This window comes from Phalacrocorax carbo, chromosome 28 (genome assembly GCF_963921805.1).
Source record: "Phalacrocorax carbo chromosome 28, bPhaCar2.1, whole genome shotgun sequence".
Classification (NCBI taxonomy): Eukaryota; Metazoa; Chordata; class Aves; order Suliformes; family Phalacrocoracidae; genus Phalacrocorax; species Phalacrocorax carbo.
In genome coordinates this window covers 2,627,235-2,643,101 of record NC_087540.1, presented here as the reverse complement: position 1 = coordinate 2,643,101, position 15,867 = coordinate 2,627,235, and the positions used below count along the sequence as shown (strand labels likewise).

At 70.7% G+C, this 15,867-nt stretch overlaps 4 protein-coding genes across 5 annotated transcripts in view; 3 read left to right on the top strand and 1 right to left on the bottom strand.

Annotated features, from left to right (window-relative positions):
• The window catches only part of APH1A (aph-1 homolog A, gamma-secretase subunit), a 42,448-nt gene that overhangs the window by 22,422 nt on the left and 4,159 nt on the right, over positions 1-15,867 (top strand). Inside the window, exon 1 of one of the 2 annotated variants that reach the window (XM_064475224.1) lies at positions 15,386-15,498. The exons of the other annotated variant lie outside the window; for it this stretch is intronic. Coding sequence (XP_064331294.1) covers positions 15,386-15,498 — 113 coding nt within the window. Of the gene's footprint in view, positions 1-15,385; positions 15,499-15,867 lie in introns of those variants that run through there. 2 annotated transcript variants of the gene reach the window in all.
• On the top strand, positions 6,097-9,695 carry LOC135318155 (sterile alpha motif domain-containing protein 1-like). The gene is made up of 4 exons (XM_064475034.1): positions 6,097-7,085; positions 7,254-7,361; positions 7,563-7,609; positions 7,755-9,695. The coding sequence occupies exons 1-4, from the start codon at positions 6,533-6,535 to the stop codon at positions 7,809-7,811; spliced, it is 765 nt and encodes a 254-aa protein (XP_064331104.1). The 5' UTR covers positions 6,097-6,532; the 3' UTR covers positions 7,812-9,695.
• On the bottom strand, positions 9,646-11,542 carry LOC135317961 (uncharacterized). Its single transcript, XM_064474698.1, has 4 exons — positions 11,500-11,542; positions 11,029-11,358; positions 10,632-10,943; positions 9,646-9,851 (listed from the first exon to the last, which is right to left on the bottom strand). Exons 1-4 carry the CDS (start codon positions 11,540-11,542, stop codon positions 9,646-9,648), a joined length of 891 nt encoding a protein of 296 aa, XP_064330768.1.
• LOC135317960 (uncharacterized) lies at positions 13,339-15,084 on the top strand. The gene is made up of 6 exons (XM_064474697.1): positions 13,339-13,690; positions 13,924-13,986; positions 14,035-14,307; positions 14,476-14,583; positions 14,785-14,831; positions 14,977-15,084. The coding sequence occupies exons 1-6, from the start codon at positions 13,339-13,341 to the stop codon at positions 15,031-15,033; spliced, it is 900 nt and encodes a 299-aa protein (XP_064330767.1). The 3' UTR covers positions 15,034-15,084.

Below are 15,867 nucleotides of genomic sequence, written 5' to 3'. Positions count from 1 at the left end.
GCCCCACGCGCACGGGTAAGGAGCGCGGCACGGCCCCGCGGGCGTCCCGCCGTGTCCCCCGCCGCCCCGCGCCCTCCCTGGCACCCCCGCACCCCCAGCCCCCCGCCGCCCGCCTCCCGCCCCCTCCGCCCTCCCTCGGGCTGTTCCGTGCCCTGCGGCCCCTCGGAGCCCCCGTCCCCGCACGAGGGACAGGTCTCCCCGCTCTGTCCCCTCCAGCCCAGCAGCCCGGGGCCCCGATGCCGCCCGCGTCGCGGGAGGACGAGGTGAGGCTGCGCGGCCCCCGCGGCCCCCCGTGCTGGGCCGGGGCGTGCGGGCCGGCAGGGGGGCGGCGTCCCTGTGCCCGGGGGGCGCCGGCGGCGGGGGGAGCCGGGGGTGCGCGGGCGGCTCTGACGGCATCGTCGCCCCAAGGGAGAGCTGAACTGCGCCCAGCTGAACTTCGCCGCCCGGGCCGGGCCCAGGCCGTGACCCGCAGCCGGACGTGCCGACAAGCCCGGAGCCGGCGCTCGCCCCTCTCTTGCGGCCGCAGCCCCTGCGATGCCGCTGCTCCCGGCCTCTGGCCGCTCCCCGGGGCTCCCCGAGCAGCCGGACAGTCGGCAGCACCCGCGGAGCAGGGACAGGAGCTGCTCATCGCGCGTCCTGCGGTTGCTCTTGAGTGCGTTTCAGTGCCCCGCGAGCAAAGCAAGGAGAGGGGGGGCTGTGACGTGGCTTTGCTGAATTCGGTGCCCCAAGGAGATGCATTTTCCCTCCGTAACGGCGACTGCCGGCGGCGGCTACACGGCTACCGCAGGCATAATCTGATATAAAGCCAGGCCTCGGCTGCTTCCTCGGGCGTCCGGAATTTTATTGCTTTGACGCCCTCTCTCCTTGCGTTCGAGCAGCCCGTCCCTCCCCCTGGCGCTTACAGCCTTCCTCCCGGTCCTCGCCCTCCTCGCCCGAGCCGAGGCAAGCGGAGCAGCCCAGCAGGGCAAAAGCAAAGGTTCCTTCCCGCCCAGCCCCACGGCCCTGGAAGGGGGAAGCGGCATCGCGGGGCTGCCGGAGGCGCTGCGGCCACCCAAAGCGGGCGCGGGGTGCGGCGGGGGGGGCCGTGCCGTGGCGGCACCGGGCGGCGGTGACACCGCGCCGGCCCGGCCCGGGCCAGCCCGCGGCGAGCGCTTGGCAGCTCCCCGGGGCTCGTGCACTTCTTCCGGAGCGCCGGTGTGCTTGTGAGCTGGAAAACCTCTGAAACCAGCTTCCGGGCGGTCGGCGGGTGACACGGCCTGCGAGCAGCCGCGCCAGGCGCTCCGGGGGGCCGGAACGAAGCCGAGCAGCTGTGCTGCAAAGCCTCCCCCAGAGGCGAGAAAACCCCTGCAGGGCATCTTCCCGGGGCCGGTGCGCGGGTCCCACGGGAAAAGAGGGTGCCCGAGAAACCCGCCGGGCTTTTGCAGAGCTCCCGCAAGTTTGCCGCCGGCCGCGGGGGCACGTCGGCAAGTTCTCGGTGGGGGTTTGCGAGCTGCGGGCGCCGAGGGGCCGTGCCCGGCCAGCCCCGTCCTGCAGCTCTCGCCGTTGTTTTTCCCTTTGCTCTGGGTTTTTCCCTCCTTTGCGGACGGCGGGGTGGGCAGAGCGGGGCGGGGGGGGGTCACCTCGCCGGCGTGGATCCGCCTGCCAGAGGAAGCGGGGACTGGGGCTGCTGAAGCTCCTTTTGCCCTCGGGGAGGTGTGGAGCGAAGGAAAAGCAGGGCCTGGGGGGTTTTGGTCGGCCCCGGGCGAGAGGGGGCGGGTGACGCTGGGGACCGGCGCCAGCCCTGGCAAAACGCGGGCCCCCGACCGGGAAAGTGAAAGGTTTTGCGGCCGACCCAGCCTTGCGCCCAATTCTGAGGCTCTTTGAAGCAGCCGGGCCGCCCCTGAGCTGCTCCTGCCGCGCGAAGGGCTGGGCTTGAGGCCGGGGAGCTGCGTCGCTCCCCCAGAGAGGGCTTTGGGGGGCCAGCCAAGGCCCGGGCGCTCCCCGCTCGTGCTGCCGGCAGCCGGACCCGAGCGCGAGCCGCCACCTGGGCGAGATTTACCCTTGGCGCTGGGGTGGCGTGAGCAGCGGGCGGCGCTTTGGGGATGCTCCGGGCGGGAGCCCAGCGAGGCCGCGGCGGCGGCCTTGGCACCACCACCAGCAGCCAGAGTGACTCTTCTCAGCGGGCTGCTGGGTCTCTCTTCCCCGCCGTGAGCCTCGGGCGGAGCTCCCGAATCTGCGGGGCGCGGGGGGTTGAGCCGAGCAGCGTTACGGCGCGCTAAAGAAATGAACGTCTGTCGTGCCGGGGCTTGAGGAAGCGGTTTTACCTCCCGGCTGGGTCTGCCGGGTGGGCGTGGGGGCGGCTGGGGGAGGCGAGGGGAGAGCCGGGGCGAAGCGGCTGCGAGGGGGGCGCGGAGCGGGGGTCGCCTCTGGCCAGGCGCCGTCTGCAGAGCAGGAGGGTCAGCTGGAGCAGGAGCAGGAGGGAGACGCAGGACAGCCCCAGCGCCAGCGGCCAGGAGGGGCATCCTTCTGTGGGGGGGGAAAGGAGAGTTAGTAGAGGGGGGCCAGTGGGGGTTTGGCCACTCTGGAGAGCTGAGCATCCCCTGAAACGGGGGTGTCAGGGCTGAGCATCCCGTGAAACGGGGGTCAGGGCTGAGCATCCCCTGAAACGGGGGTGTCAGGGCTGAGCATCCCGTGAAACGGGGGTGTCAGGGCTGAGCATCCCCTGAAACGGGGATCAGGACTCAGCATCCCCTGAAATGGGGGTGTCAGGGCTGAGCATCCCCTGAAATGGGGGTCAGGGCTGAGCATCCCCTGAAACGGGGGTGTCAGGGCTCAGCATCCCCTGAAACGGGGGACAGGGCTGAGCATCCCCTGAAACGGGGGTGTCAGGGCTCAGCATCCCCTGAAATGGGGGTGTCAGGGCTGAGCATCACCTGAAATGGGGGGTCAGGGCTGAGCATCCCCTGAAACGGGGGTCAGGGCTGAGCATCCCCTGAAACGGGGGTCAGGGCTGAGCATGCCCTGAAACGGGGGTGTCAGGGCTGAGCATCCCCTGAAACGGGGGGTCAGGGCTGAGCATCCCCTGAAACGGGGTCAGGGCTGAGCATCCCCTGAAATGGGGGGTCAGGACTGAGCCCCCCCTGAATCGGGGGCTCAAGGCTGATCATCCCCTGAAATGGGGGTCAGGGCCGAGCGTCCCTGCAATCAGGGGGTCCGGGCTGTGCAAGGGGGGACGTGCAGGTTTGAAGCCTCTCAGCACAGGGGGATCCCAGAGGGGAGAATGTGGCGGGTGCGAGGGATTTCCTGAGTGCGTCTGAAGGAGGAAGAATCGGGCTGTCGGGATTTGCTAACCGGGGCAAGGCGGGGGGAACTGGGATGCAGGGGGTGGATCGAGGCCGGGATCTGCAGTGGGGGTGGACGTGGACTGACCTCCCTCCCTGGTAGCTTTGCTGATGGCGACGCTGAGGGTCCTGTTCGTGCCTCTCTCCAGGGCCGTGCACGTCGCAGCCCCGTCCCAGAGCTCGGCAGAGACCCAGGTGATGCTCCAGGCGCTGAGGACGCCGCGCTCGTCCGTGGCCATCCCCGTCAGCGGCGTCTCCTCCCCGCCGGGCTGCCAGCGCACGCTGTCCCAGCCCGCAGGGGGGTCGTGGAGGCGGCAGAGCAGGGGGATGCTGCTCAGGGGCTGCGCGGGCTCCTCTGCGTCAGTGGGCACCAGGATGGAGAGCTGGGGCTGGGTGGCATCTAAAGAGGGAAAAGTGGGTGCCGCGGGGTGGCACAGACCTCCCTGGGGATGTCCCCAGCTGCCACGCGACCTGCCGGGCACTCACCGGTGACAATGAGCCTGGTCCCGTCCCCAAATGAGGGGTAGGTGTCGGAGGAGCTGCAGTAATAAACCCCGGAGTCCTCCCTCTGCACAGAGCCGATGGTGAGGGCAAAATCCCGAGCTGTTGTGCTCCTCCCCGAGTATTTTCCTTGTGGAGGGGAGTTACCGAGGCTGCGGTAAATCCAGGACAAGCTGCCGTCCGCCCTCTCCTTGTACCAGTTCACGTAGCTGCTGGGGTCCGTCGTGCGACAGCTCAGCCCCACCATCTCTCCCGGGCGCGCCCAGAGCTGCCCCGGGCTCTGCAGGACCCAGCTCCCCTGTGCCGAGGCACCTCCTGCACAGGGGGAGCAGCTTTGGGTTAGATTTTCTGCACTTCAGGCTTTGCAATGCATTGCATTAAAAATGCTTTGGGGCAAAACCCCCCCAGGCGAGCAAATCCCTCCCGGGTTGGGGTGCTTTGGGAGCAAGCACGTACCTGGCAGGAGGAGCAGGAGGGTCCCCAGGAGCGCGTAGGACATGCTGGCCAGAATCCTCCTGCCGGGGAGATTTTCTCTCCCTCCCAGGCTGGGGGGCTGGGGGTCTCTGACGGACAAGCCCCCCACGAGGGTTGGCAGCTGCACGCCCCGGGGGTGCTGAGAGGAGGCACCCCAGGACGTGGCCCTGCCCCAGACGGGACGGGGGGGTCCCCCACGTGTCGGCCCCACCCCAGCGTGGGGCCTTCCAGCCTCGGCAGCCTCTGTGGGTGACTGGAATCGGGCGGCTTTGCCACCCGTCCCCCGCCAGCGCGTCCCCTCTGGGCTGGCTTTAGTGGCGGCTGCTGCCAGGGTGGGGCCGGGGGTGCCGGGCACCAGCACATCCTCCAGCCGGGGGGTTTCCTGCTGGTTGGGGGGCCCGGAGCAACAGGAGAGGGGGAATCTGGGGAGCGAGCAGGGGAGGGAATGCGGGGAGGGACCCGTGCGCCCTGGTCTCGCTTGCAAAATGGCATTGGAATTCCCGCTCCGTGGGGCGACGCGGGTTGTCGTCCCCCTGCCCGTCTCTCCAGGGAGCCCTGGGCTTCGTCGCGCCCTGGTTTTCTGCTCTGCCAGGCAAACGTTTTGCCCAGGCTTGGGCTTGGGCTTGGCTTTGCCCAAGGTGCCGCGCGGGAGGCGCGGGGAATCGCCCCTGGAGCAGGGCAGCCCCCTCCGGCAGGCGTAGAGCTAACTCACTGAAGGTCTATCCCATATTCTTCTGCCTCTCTGCAGCAGCCGGAGGCTTTGCTCGCGCCGGAGGTGGCTGCGGTCAGCCTCGCTGCTCTATTTCGTCACTCGGATGGCGCTTATTGACACCAAACCCCTTCCCCCCACCAGCAGCGGGGCTCTGAGGTGTTGTTCGGCACCAGTTTGGCCGAGGGCCGGGTGTGCTGAACCGCAGCAGGAAAGGCGGTAGCAGGGCTGGGGGCTGGGAATGGCTTTGCTGTTTTTAGTCCCTTTGGAGGGTGTTTTGGGGTGCTGGGGGCTGCTGGGAGGTAGCGGGGCAGGGTCTCCATCACATGCTCTCAGGAACAGCGGAAAAACCAGTGGAAGCGGTGGGATTTCTGTGCTTGCAGCGTGTTTGGGACCCAGGCAGGGTTGGCAGGGCGTGCCCAGCCCCAGTGCGCTCACGGCCGGGGCCGTCTCCGTCCCCCAACGTCCCCAGATGGCTTAAACCCCACCGAGTTTCCCCACCCCGAGCCTGGTGCCAGGCGGCTCCTGGCTCGGGACCTGCAGCATCTCGCCCAGGGTTTGCATCCAGAGAAGATCTTCCCTCCGTTTTGGAGGGGGCTCAGCGTCCCTTTGGCTGCGAGCGTCGCCCGGGCGGGCTGGTTCCCCTGCGGTGCGCCAGGGACCCCCAGGTTCTGTCCAGAGGCTTTGAAACGAGGGGGTGAAGGCGGCCGGTGGCATCCCAGCCCCGGCACCCGCCGCCTGCCAGGGGTGCTGCGGTGTGCGGCACGTGGCCGAGGGGCCGCTGCGTCCCCGGTGACGAAGGCAGGACGGGGTGGGGGGTGTCGCTGCTCAGGTCACCCGTGGTTTTGGCAGCAGCGGCAGCGCTGCAGAAGGGCTCAGCCCCAGGGAGGAACCGGCCCCCGCGTCGCAGCGCCGGCCACTGATGGGAGCCGGGGACTCGCTGGCCCCCGCGGGGCTGCTCTGGCTCTGCCTGGGTGGGTGGGAGGGCCAGGGCTGGGGGAGGGTGGCCAGGCCCTGCTTCGGGGAGATTTCTGGGCTTTTTGGAGCAAGTGGCTGCCGGGGGGGCGAGGTGGCGGGGATTGCAGTGGGCTTGGTTGGAGCCTGGGAGGGGAATGAGCCCCTGGCTGGTCCCCACAGCCCCGGCAGCGCTGCTGAGGCTGCACCAGCCCCAGCCCGTCGTGGCCGTGGAGGTCGGGGGGACGGTGGAGATCCGCTGCGAGGCCAGCGAGGACATGAAGAGCAAAGCCAAAGTGTGGTGGTACCATCGCGGTGGCAGGGCTGGGCCCAGCCTGGTCCTGGATTGCCAGAGTGGGACGAAGGGGAGGTTCTCCTGTGAGTACGGAGGGTACAGTGTCACCCTGCGCATCACCGGAGCCCGTCCCCAGGACACCGGCCTCTACCTCTGCGTCTACGGCCGTTCATGGCTTCCGGATTTTGGCAACGGCACCGCGCTGCTGGTGGGAGGTAGGATGGTGACTGTGCCGGGGGGTGGGATCCCCACGACCCCCATGTCACCCCCACGACCCCCATGTCACCCCCATGTCCCTCATCCCCTGCTCTCACGCGCTGTCCTGCCCAGCACCCTCCGTCCCCCTCCAGCACCCGCCGTCCCCGTCCATCCCCCGCTGTGTCCCTCTCCGTCCCCTCCATCCCTCCTCATCCCCCTCCATCTTCCCCTTCCTCCTCCTTCCCCCCAGCCCTCCGCATCGCCCTCCATCCCTCCCATGGCTTCCAGCCCAGCTCCCTCCCGCCCAGCGCGGGTGCGTGCCCACCTCCCGCCCCACTGCAGCCCCCTCTCCTTGTTGCAGACAGCTGGAGCAAGGGGAGCTGGGTGCGGGTGCTGGCGCTCCGCGGGGCCCCCCCGGGCCCCCCCAGCCTGGTCTGCGCCGTGGGTGCCTCCGCCGGCCCCGTCCTCGTCTCCTGGCGGGGGGCGGCCTGGGGGATGCTGGGGCTGGGGGGCGGCGAGGGGCCGCTCCTCAGCCCCATGGGCACGGCCGGGGGGGCCGGGGGGCTCTGTGAGGTGCGCTTCAATGCCTCGGGGCGCCCCGTGCGCAGGAGCGTGGAGCTACACGAGGCCACGGGTGAGTATGGGGGGAACCGGCCCCCCACCCCGAAGCTGGCTCGGCCCTGGGGGAACTGAGGCAAGTGGGGATGGCTCGGCCGCGGGGCAGGGGCAGTTTGGGGGGCCGGTGGGGGTGTCGGGGGGGATGATGGGGAGACGGTGGGACGAGCCAGCCCCTCTCGCCCAGGCTGCTCCTTCCTGAGCCCCAGCGCCTGGGGCCCGGCCGGGGTCGGGGCGCTGCTGCTGCTCAGCCTCGGCCTCAGCACCTGCTGCCTCCGCCGCCCCACGCGCACGGGTAAGGAGCGCGGCACGGCCCCGCGGGCGTCCCGCCGTGTCCCCCGCCGCCCCGCGCCCTCCCTGGCACCCCCGCACCCCCAGCCCCCCGCCGCCCGCCTCCCGCCCCCTCCGCCCTCCCTCGGGCTGTTCCGTGCCCTGCGGCCCCTCGGAGCCCCCGTCCCCGCACGAGGGACAGGTCTCCCCGCTCTGTCCCCTCCAGCCCAGCAGCCCGGGGCCCCGATGCCGCCCGCGTCGCGGGAGGACGAGGTGAGGCTGCGCGGCCCCCGCGGCCCCCCGGGCTGGGCCGGGGCGTGCGGGCCGGCAGGGGGGCGGCGTCCCTGTGCCCGGGGGGCGCCGGCGGCGGGGGGAGCCGGGGGTGCGCGGGCGGCTCTGACGGCATCGTCGCCCCAAGGGAGAGCTGAACTGCGCCCAGCTGAACTTCGCCGCCCGGGCCGGGCCCAGGCCGTGACCCGCAGCCGGACGTGCCGACAAGCCCGGAGCCGGCGCTCGCCCCTCTCTTGCGGCCGCAGCCCCTGCGATGCCGCTGCTCCCGGCCTCTGGCCGCTCCCCGGGGCTCCCCGAGCAGCCGGACAGTCGGCAGCACCCGCGGAGCAGGGACAGGAGCTGCTCATCGCGCGTCCTGCGGTTGCTCTTGAGTGCGTTTCAGTGCCCCGCGAGCAAAGCAAGGAGAGGGGGGGCTGTGACGTGGCTTTGCTGAATTCGGTGCCCCAAGGAGATGCATTTTCCCTCCGTAACGGCGACTGCCGGCGGCGGCTACACGGCTACCGCAGGCATAATCTGATATAAAGCCAGGCCTCGGCTGCTTCCTCGGGCGTCCGGAATTTTATTGCTTTGACGCCCTCTCTCCTTGCGTTCGAGCAGCCCGTCCCTCCCCCTGGCGCTTACAGCCTTCCTCCCGGTCCTCGCCCTCCTCGCCCGAGCCGAGGCAAGCGGAGCAGCCCAGCAGGGCAAAAGCAAAGGTTCCTTCCCGCCCAGCCCCACGGCCCTGGAAGGGGGAAGCGGCATCGCGGGGCTGCCGGAGGCGCTGCGGCCACCCAAAGCGGGCGCGGGGTGCGGCGGGGGGGGCCGTGCCGTGGCGGCACCGGGCGGCGGTGACACCGCGCCGGCCCGGCCCGGGCCAGCCCGCGGCGAGCGCTTGGCAGCTCCCCGGGGCTCGTGCACTTCTTCCGGAGCGCCGGTGTGCTTGTGAGCTGGAAAACCTCTGAAACCAGCTTCCGGGCGGTCGGCGGGTGACACGGCCTGCGAGCAGCCGCGCCAGGCGCTCCGGGGGGCCGGAACGAAGCCGAGCAGCTGTGCTGCAAAGCCTCCCCCAGAGGCGAGAAAACCCCTGCAGGGCATCTTCCCGGGGCCGGTGCGCGGGTCCCACGGGAAAAGAGGGTGCCCGAGAAACCCGCCGGGCTTTTGCAGAGCTCCCGCAAGTTTGCCGCCGGCCGCGGGGGCACGTCGGCAAGTTCTCGGTGGGGGTTTGCGAGCTGCGGGCGCCGGGGGGCCGTGCCCGGCCAGCCCCGTCCTGCAGCTCTCGCCGTTGTTTTTCCCTTTGCTCTGGGTTTTTCCCTCCTTTGCGGACGGCGGGGTGGGCAGAGCGGGGCGGGGGGGGGTCACCTCGCCGGCGTGGATCCGCCTGCCAGAGGAAGCGGGGACTGGGGCTGCTGAAGCTCCTTTTGCCCTCGGGGAGGTGTGGAGCGAAGGAAAAGCAGGGCCTGGGGGGTTTTGGTCGGCCCCGGGCGAGAGGGGGCGGGTGACGCTGGGGACCGGCGCCAGCCCTGGCAAAACGCGGGCCCCCGACCGGGAAAGTGAAAGGTTTTGCGGCCGACCCAGCCTTGCGCCCAATTCTGAGGCTCTTTGAAGCAGCCGGGCCGCCCCTGAGCTGCTCCTGCCGTGCGAAGGGCTGGGCTTGAGGCCGGGGAGCTGCGTCGCTCCCCCAGAGAGGGCTTTGGGGGGCCAGCCAAGGCCCGGGCGCTCCCCGCTCGTGCTGCCGGCAGCCGGACCCGAGCGCGAGCCGCCACCTGGGCGAGATTTACCCTTGGCGCTGGGGTGGCGTGAGCAGCGGGCGGCGCTTTGGGGATGCTCCGGGCGGGAGCCCAGCGAGGCCGCGGCGGCGGCCTTGGCACCACCACCAGCAGCCAGAGTGAATCTTCTCAGCGGGCTGCTGGGTCTCTCTTCCCCGCCGTGAGCCTCGGGCGGAGCTCCCGAATCTGCGGGGCGCGGGGGGTTGAGCCGAGCAGCGTTACGGCGCGCTAAAGAAATGAACGTCTGTCGTGCCGGGGCTTGAGGAAGCGGTTTTACCTCCCGGCTGGGTCTGCCGGGTGGGCGTGGGGGCGGCTGGGGGAGGCGAGGGGAGAGCTGGGGCGAAGCGGCTGCGAGGGGGGCGCGGAGCGGGGGTCGCCTCTGGCCAGGCGCCGTCTGCAGAGCAGGAGGGTCAGCTGGAGCAGGAGCAGGAGGGAGACGCAGGACAGCCCCAGCGCCAGCGGCCAGGAGGGGCATCCTTCTGTGGGGGGGGAAAGGAGAGTTAGTAGAGGGGGGCCAGTGGGGGTTTGGCCACTCTGGAGAGCTGAGCATCCCCTGAAATGGGGGTGTCAGGGCTCAGCATCCCCTGAAGTGGGTGGTCAGGGCTGAGCATCCCCTGAAACGGGGGTCAGGACTCAGCATCCCCTGAAACGGGGGTCAGGGCTCAGCATCCCCTGAAATGGGGGTCAGGGCTGAGCATCCCCTGAAATGGGGTGTCAGGGCTCAGCATCCCCTGAAACGGGGGTGTCAGGGCTGAGCATCCCCTGAAACGGGGGTCAGGACTCAGCATCCCCTGAAATGGGGGTGTCAGGGCTGAGCATCCCCTGAAATGGGGTGTCAGGGCTGATCACCCCCTGAAACGGGGGTCAGGGCTCAGCATCCCCTGAAATGGGGGTGTCAGGGCTGAGCACCCCCTGAAACAGGGTGTCAGGGCTGAGCATCCCCTGAAACGGGGGTCAGGGCTGAGCATCCCCTGAAATGGGGGTCAGGGCTGAGCAACCCCTGAAATGGGGGTCAGGGCCGAGCGTCCCTGCAATCAGGGGGTCCGGGCTGTGCAAGGGGGGACGTGCAGGTTTAAAGCCTCTCAGCACAGGGGGATCCCAGAGGGGAGAATGTGGCGGGTGCGAGGGATTTCCTGAGTGCGTCTGAAGGAGGAAGAATCGGGCTGTCGGGATTTGCTAACCGGGGCAAGGCGGGGGGAACTGGGATGCAGGGGGTGGATCGAGGCCAGGATCTGCAGTGGGGGTGGACGTGGACTGACCTCCCTCCCTGGTAGCTTTGCTGATGGCGACGCTGAGGGTCCTGTTCGTGCCTCTCTCCAGGGCCGTGCACGTCGCAGCCCCGTCCCAGAGCTCGGCAGAGACCCAGGTGATGCTCCAGGCGCTGAGGACGCCGCGCTCGTCCGTGGCCATCCCCGTCAGCGGCGTCTCCTCCCCGCCGGGCTGCCAGCGCACGCTGTCCCAGCCCGCAGGGGGGTCGTGGAGGCGGCAGAGCAGGGGGATGCTGCTCAGGGGCTGCGCGGGCTCCTCTGCGTCAGTGGGCACCAGGATGGAGAGCTGGGGCTGGGTGGCATCTAAAGAGGGAAAGTGGGTGCCGCGGGGTGGCACAAACCTCCCTGGGGATGTCCCCAGCTGCCACGCGACCTGCCGGGCACTCACCGGTGACAATGAGCCTGGTCCCGTCCCCAAATGAGGGGTAGATGTCGGAGGAGCTGCAGTAATAAACCCCGGAGTCCTCCCTCTGCACAGAGCCGATGGTGAGGGCAAAATCCCGAGCTGTTGTGCTCCTCCCCGAGTATTTTCCTTGTGGAGGGGAGTTACTGCGGCTGCGGTAAATCCAGGACAAGCTGCCGTCCGCCCTCTCCTTGTACCAGTTCACGTAGCTGCTGGGGTCCGTCGTGCGACAGCTCAGCCCCACCATCTCTCCCGGGCGCGCCCAGAGCTGCCCCGGGCTCTGCAGGACCCAGCTCCCCTGTGCCGAGGCACCTCCTGCACAGGGGGAGCAGCTTTGGGTTAGATTTTCTGCACTTCAGGCTTTGCAATGCATTGCATTAAAAATGCTTTGGGGCAAAACCCCCCCAGGCGAGCAAATCCCTCCCGGGTTGGGGTGCTTTGGGAGCAAGCACGTACCTGGCAGGAGGAGCAGGAGGGTCCCCAGGAGCGCGTAGGACATGCTGGCCAGAATCCTCCTGCCGGGGAGATTTTCTCTCCCTCCCAGGCTGGGGGGCTGGGGGTCTCTGACGGACAAGCCCCCCGCGAGGGTTGGCAGCTGCACGCCCCGGGGGTGCTGAGAGGAGGCACCCCAGGACGTGGCCCTGCCCCAGACGGGACGGGGGGGTCCCCCATGTGTCGGCCCCACCCCAGCGTGGGGCCTTCCAGCCTCGGCAGCCTCTGTGGGTGACTGGAATCGGGCGGCTTTGCCACCCGTCCCCCGCCAGCGCGTCCCCTCTGGGCTGGCTTTAGTGGCGGCTGCTGCCAGGGTGGGGCCGGGGGTGCCGGGCACCAGCGCATCCTCCAGCCGGGGGGTTTCCTGCTGGTTGGGGGGCCCGGAGCAACAGGAGAGGGGGAATCTGGGGAGCGAGCAGGGGAGGGAATGCGGGGAGGGACCCGTGCGCCCTGGTCTCGCTTGCAAAATGGCATTGGAATTCCCACTCCGTGGGGCGACGCGGGTTGTCGTCCCCCTGCCCGTCTCTCCAGGGAGCCCTGGGCTTCGTCGCGCCCTGGTTTTCTGCTCTGCCAGGCAAACGTTTTGCCCAGGCTTGGGCTTGGGCTTGGCTTTGCCCAAGGTGCCGCGCGGGAGGCGCGGGGAATCGCCCCTGGAGCAGGGCAGCCCCCTCCGGCAGGCGTAGAGCTAACTCACTGAAGGTCTATCCCATATTCTTCTGCCTCTCTGCAGCAGCCGGAGGCTTTGCTCGCGCCGGAGGTGGCTGCGGTCAGCCTCGCTGCTCTATTTCGTCACTCGGATGGCGCTTATTGACACCAAACCCCTTCCCCCCACCAGCAGCGGGGCTCTGAGGTGTTGTTCGGCACCAGTTTGGCCGAGGGCCGGGTGTGCTGAACCGCAGCAGGAAAGGCGGTAGCAGGGCTGGGGGCTGGGAATGGCTTTGCTGTTTTTAGTCCCTTTGGAGGGTGTTTTGGGGTGCTGGGGGCTGCTGGGAGGTAGCGGGGCAGGGTCTCCATCACATGCTCTCAGGAACAGCGGAAAAACCAGTGGAAGCGGTGGGATTTCTGTGCTTGCAGCGTGTTTGGGACCCAGGCAGGGTAGGCAGGGCGCGCCCAGCCCCAGTGCGCTCACGGCCGGGGCCGTCTCCGTCCCCCAACGTCCCCAGATGGCTTAAACCCCACCGAGTTTCCCCACCCCGAGCCTGGTGCCAGGCGGCTCCTGGCTCGGGACCTGCAGCATCTCGCCCAGGGTTTGCATCCAGAGAAGATCTTCCCTCCGTTTTGGAGGGGGCTCAGCGTCCCTTTGGCTGCGAGCGTCGCCCGGGCGGGCTGGTTCCCCTGCGGTGCGCCAGGGACCCCCAGGTTCTGTCCAGAGGCTTTGAAACGAGGGGGTGAAGGCGGCCGGTGGCATCCCAGCCCCGGCACCCGCCGCCTGCCAGGGGTGCTGCGGTGTGCGGCACGTGGCCGAGGGGCCGCTGCGTCCCCGGTGACGAAGGCAGGACGGGGTGGGGGGTGTCGCTGCTCAGGTCACCCGTGGTTTTGGCAGCAGCGGCAGCGCTGCAGAAGGGCTCAGCCCCAGGGAGGAACCGGCCCCCGCGTCGCAGCGCCGGCCACCGATGGGAGCCGGGGGCTCGCTGGCCCCCGCGGGGCTGCTCTGGCTCTGCCTGGGTGGGTGGGAGGGCCAGGGCCGGGGGAGGGTGGCCAGGCCCTGCTTCGGGGAGATTTCTGGGCTTTTTGGAGCAAGTGGCTGCCGGGGGGGCGAGGTGGCGGTGGTTGCAGTGGGCTTGGTTGGAGCCTGGGAGGGGAATGAGCCCCTGGCTGGTCCCCACAGCCCCGGCAGCGCTGCTGAGGCTGCACCAGCCCCAGCCCGTCGTGGCCGTGGAGGTCGGGGGGACGGTGGAGATCCGCTGCGAGGCCAGCGAGGCCATGAAGAGCAAAGCCAAAGTGTGGTGGTACCATCGCGGTGGCAGGGCTGGGCCCAGCCTGGTCCTGGATTGCCAGAGTGGGACGAAGGGGAGGTTCTCCTGTGAGTACGGAGGGTACAGTGTCACCCTGCGCATCACCGGAGCCCGTCCCCAGGACACCGGCCTCTACCTGTGCGTCTACGGCCATTCCTGGCTTCCGGATTTTGGCAATGGCACCGCGCTGCTGGTGGGAGGTAGGATGGTGACTGTGCCGGGGGGCGGGATCCCCACGACCCCCATGTCACCCCCACGACCCCCATGTCACCCCCATGTCCCTCATCCCCTGCTCTCACGCGCTGTCCTGCCCAGCACCCTCTGTCCCCCTCCAGCACCCGCCGTCCCCGTCCATCCCCCGCTGTGTCCCTCTCCGTCCCCTCCATCCCTCCTCATCCCCCTCCATCTTCCCCTTCCTCCTCCTTCCCCCCAGCCCTCCGCATCGCCCTCCACCCCTCCCATGGCTTCCAGCCCAGCTCCCTCCCGCCCAGCGCGGGTGCGTGCCCACCTCCCGCCCCACTGCAGCCCCCTCTCCTTGTTGCAGACAGCTGGAGCAAGGGGAGCTGGGTGCGGGTGCTGGCGCTCCGCGGGGCCCCCCCGGGCCCCCCCAGCCTGGTCTGTGCCGTGGGTGCCTCCACCGGCCCCGTCCTCGTCTCCTGGCGGGGGGCGGCCTGGGGGATGCTGGGGCTGGGGGGCGGCGAGGGGCCGCTCCTCAGCCCCATGGGCACGGCCGGGGGGGCCGGGGGGCTCTGTGAGGTGCGCTTCAATGCCTCGGGGCGCCCCGTGCGCAGGAGCGTGGAGCTACACGAGGCCACGGGTGAGTATGGGGGGAACCGGCCCCCCACCCCGAAGCTGGCTCGGCCCTGGGGGAACTGAGGCAAGTGGGGATGGCTCGGCCGCGGGGCAGGGGCAGTTTGGGGGGCCGGTGGGGGTGTCGGGGGGGATGATGGGGAGACGGTGGGACGAGCCAGCCCCTCTCGCCCAGGCTGCTCCTTCCTGAGCCCCAGCGCCTGGGGCCCGGCCGGGGTCGGGGCGCTGCTGCTGCTCAGCCTCGGCCTCAGCACCTGCTGCCTCCGCCGCCCCACGCGCACGGGTAAGGAGCGCGGCACGGCCCCGCGGGCGTCCCGCCGTGTCCCCCGCCGCCCCGCGCCCTCCCTGGCACCCCCGCACCCCCAGCCCCCCGCCGCCCGCCTCCCGCCCCCTCCGCCCTCCCTCGGGCTGTTCCGTGCCCTGCGGCCCCTCGGAGCCCCCGTCCCCGCACGAGGGACAGGTCTCCCCGCTCTGTCCCCTCCAGCCCAGCAGCCCGGGGCCCCGATGCCGCCCGCGTCGCGGGAGGACGAGGTGAGGCTGCGCGGCCCCCGCGGCCCCCCGGGCTGGGCCGGGGCGTGCGGGCCGGCAGGGGGGCGGCGTCCCTGTGCCCGGGGGGCGCCGGCGGCGGGGGGAGCCGGGGGTGCGCGGGCGGCTCTGACGGCATCGTCGCCCCAAGGGAGAGCTGAACTGCGCCCAGCTGAACTTCGCCGCCCGGGCCGGGCCCAGGCCGTGACCCGCAGCCGGACGTGCCGACAAGCCCGGAGCCGGCGCTCGCCCCTCCGAACTCGACCAGCCCCGCCATCACCGTGCGACCCCCGCGGGGCGCTGGCGCTGCTCCACCGCTCTACTGCAGAGGATGAAATAAAGAGATGGGTTTATCGAGCATCGGCCGGGGCAATGGACTGTCCCGGGGTCGAGGGCGTCCGGGGGAGCTGCAGGTCCCCTTCGCCGGAGGGGTTTTTGCGGGCCGCAGGAACATCCCCGGGTCCGGTCCCGGCCCCGCTCTCCCGCGGCGCGGCGCGGCCTCCCGCCGCCAGGCGGCGCTGTTCCCGCCCAGCCGCCTGCAGGCCCCGCCCCCCGCCGCCATGGGCGCCGCCGTCTGCTTCGGCTGCGCCGCGATCGCCTTCGGGCCGGCGCTCGCGCTCGTCGTGCTGCGCGTGGCGGCGGAGCCGCTGCGGGTCATCGTGCTGGTGGCGGGGTGAGCCCGGCGGGCGCCGCTGGGGGGCTGCGGGGGCTGCGGGGGGCCTCAGGCAGCCGCTGGTGGCGGGGGGCCGCGGTGGGGCGGGGCAGGGCGGGTGTGGGGTGAGAGAGCCTTGAGGGGGGCCGTTGGGGGCAGGTGTGGGGTGGGAGAGCCTTGAGGGTGGCCATTGGGGGCAGGTGTGGGGTGGGAGAGCCTTGAGGGTGGCCGTTGGGGGCAGGTGTGGGGTGGGAGAGCCTTGAGGGGAGCTGAGGGGGCTGTCGGGGGCAGGTGTGGGGTGGGAGAGCCTTGAGGGGGGCCGTTGGGGGCAGGTGTGGGGTGGGAGAGCCTTGAGGGGGGCCGTTGGGGGCAGGTGTGGGGTGGGAGAGC

Excerpts from the sequence above, each read along its gene's own strand:
- LOC135318155 (XM_064475034.1), top strand. The coding sequence starts at position 6,533 with ATGTCACCCCCATGTCCCTCATCCCCTGCTCTCACGCGCTGTCCTGCC. Across the intron at positions 7,086-7,253 it reads GGAGCTACACGAGGCCACGG|GCTGCTCCTTCCTGAGCCCC; the intron begins GTGAGTATGGGG and ends CCTCTCGCCCAG. Across the intron at positions 7,610-7,754 it reads CCGCGTCGCGGGAGGACGAG|GGAGAGCTGAACTGCGCCCA; the intron begins GTGAGGCTGCGC and ends CGTCGCCCCAAG.
- LOC135317961 (XM_064474698.1), bottom strand. The coding sequence starts at position 11,542 with ATGTCCTACGCGCTCCTGGGGACCCTCCTGCTCCTCCTGCCAG. Across the intron at positions 10,944-11,028 it reads GACCAGGCTCATTGTCACCG|ATGCCACCCAGCCCCAGCTC; the intron begins GTGAGTGCCCGG and ends TTCCCTCTTTAG. Across the intron at positions 9,852-10,631 it reads CAAAGCTACCAGGGAGGGAG|AAGGATGCCCCTCCTGGCCG; the intron begins GTCAGTCCACGT and ends CCCCCCCCACAG.
- LOC135317960 (XM_064474697.1), top strand. The coding sequence starts at position 13,339 with ATGAGCCCCTGGCTGGTCCCCACAGCCCCGGCAGCGCTGCTGAGGCTG. Across the intron at positions 13,691-13,923 it reads CACCGCGCTGCTGGTGGGAG|CCCTCCGCATCGCCCTCCAC; the intron begins GTAGGATGGTGA and ends CCTTCCCCCCAG. Across the intron at positions 13,987-14,034 it reads CTCCCTCCCGCCCAGCGCGG|ACAGCTGGAGCAAGGGGAGC; the intron begins GTGCGTGCCCAC and ends TCCTTGTTGCAG.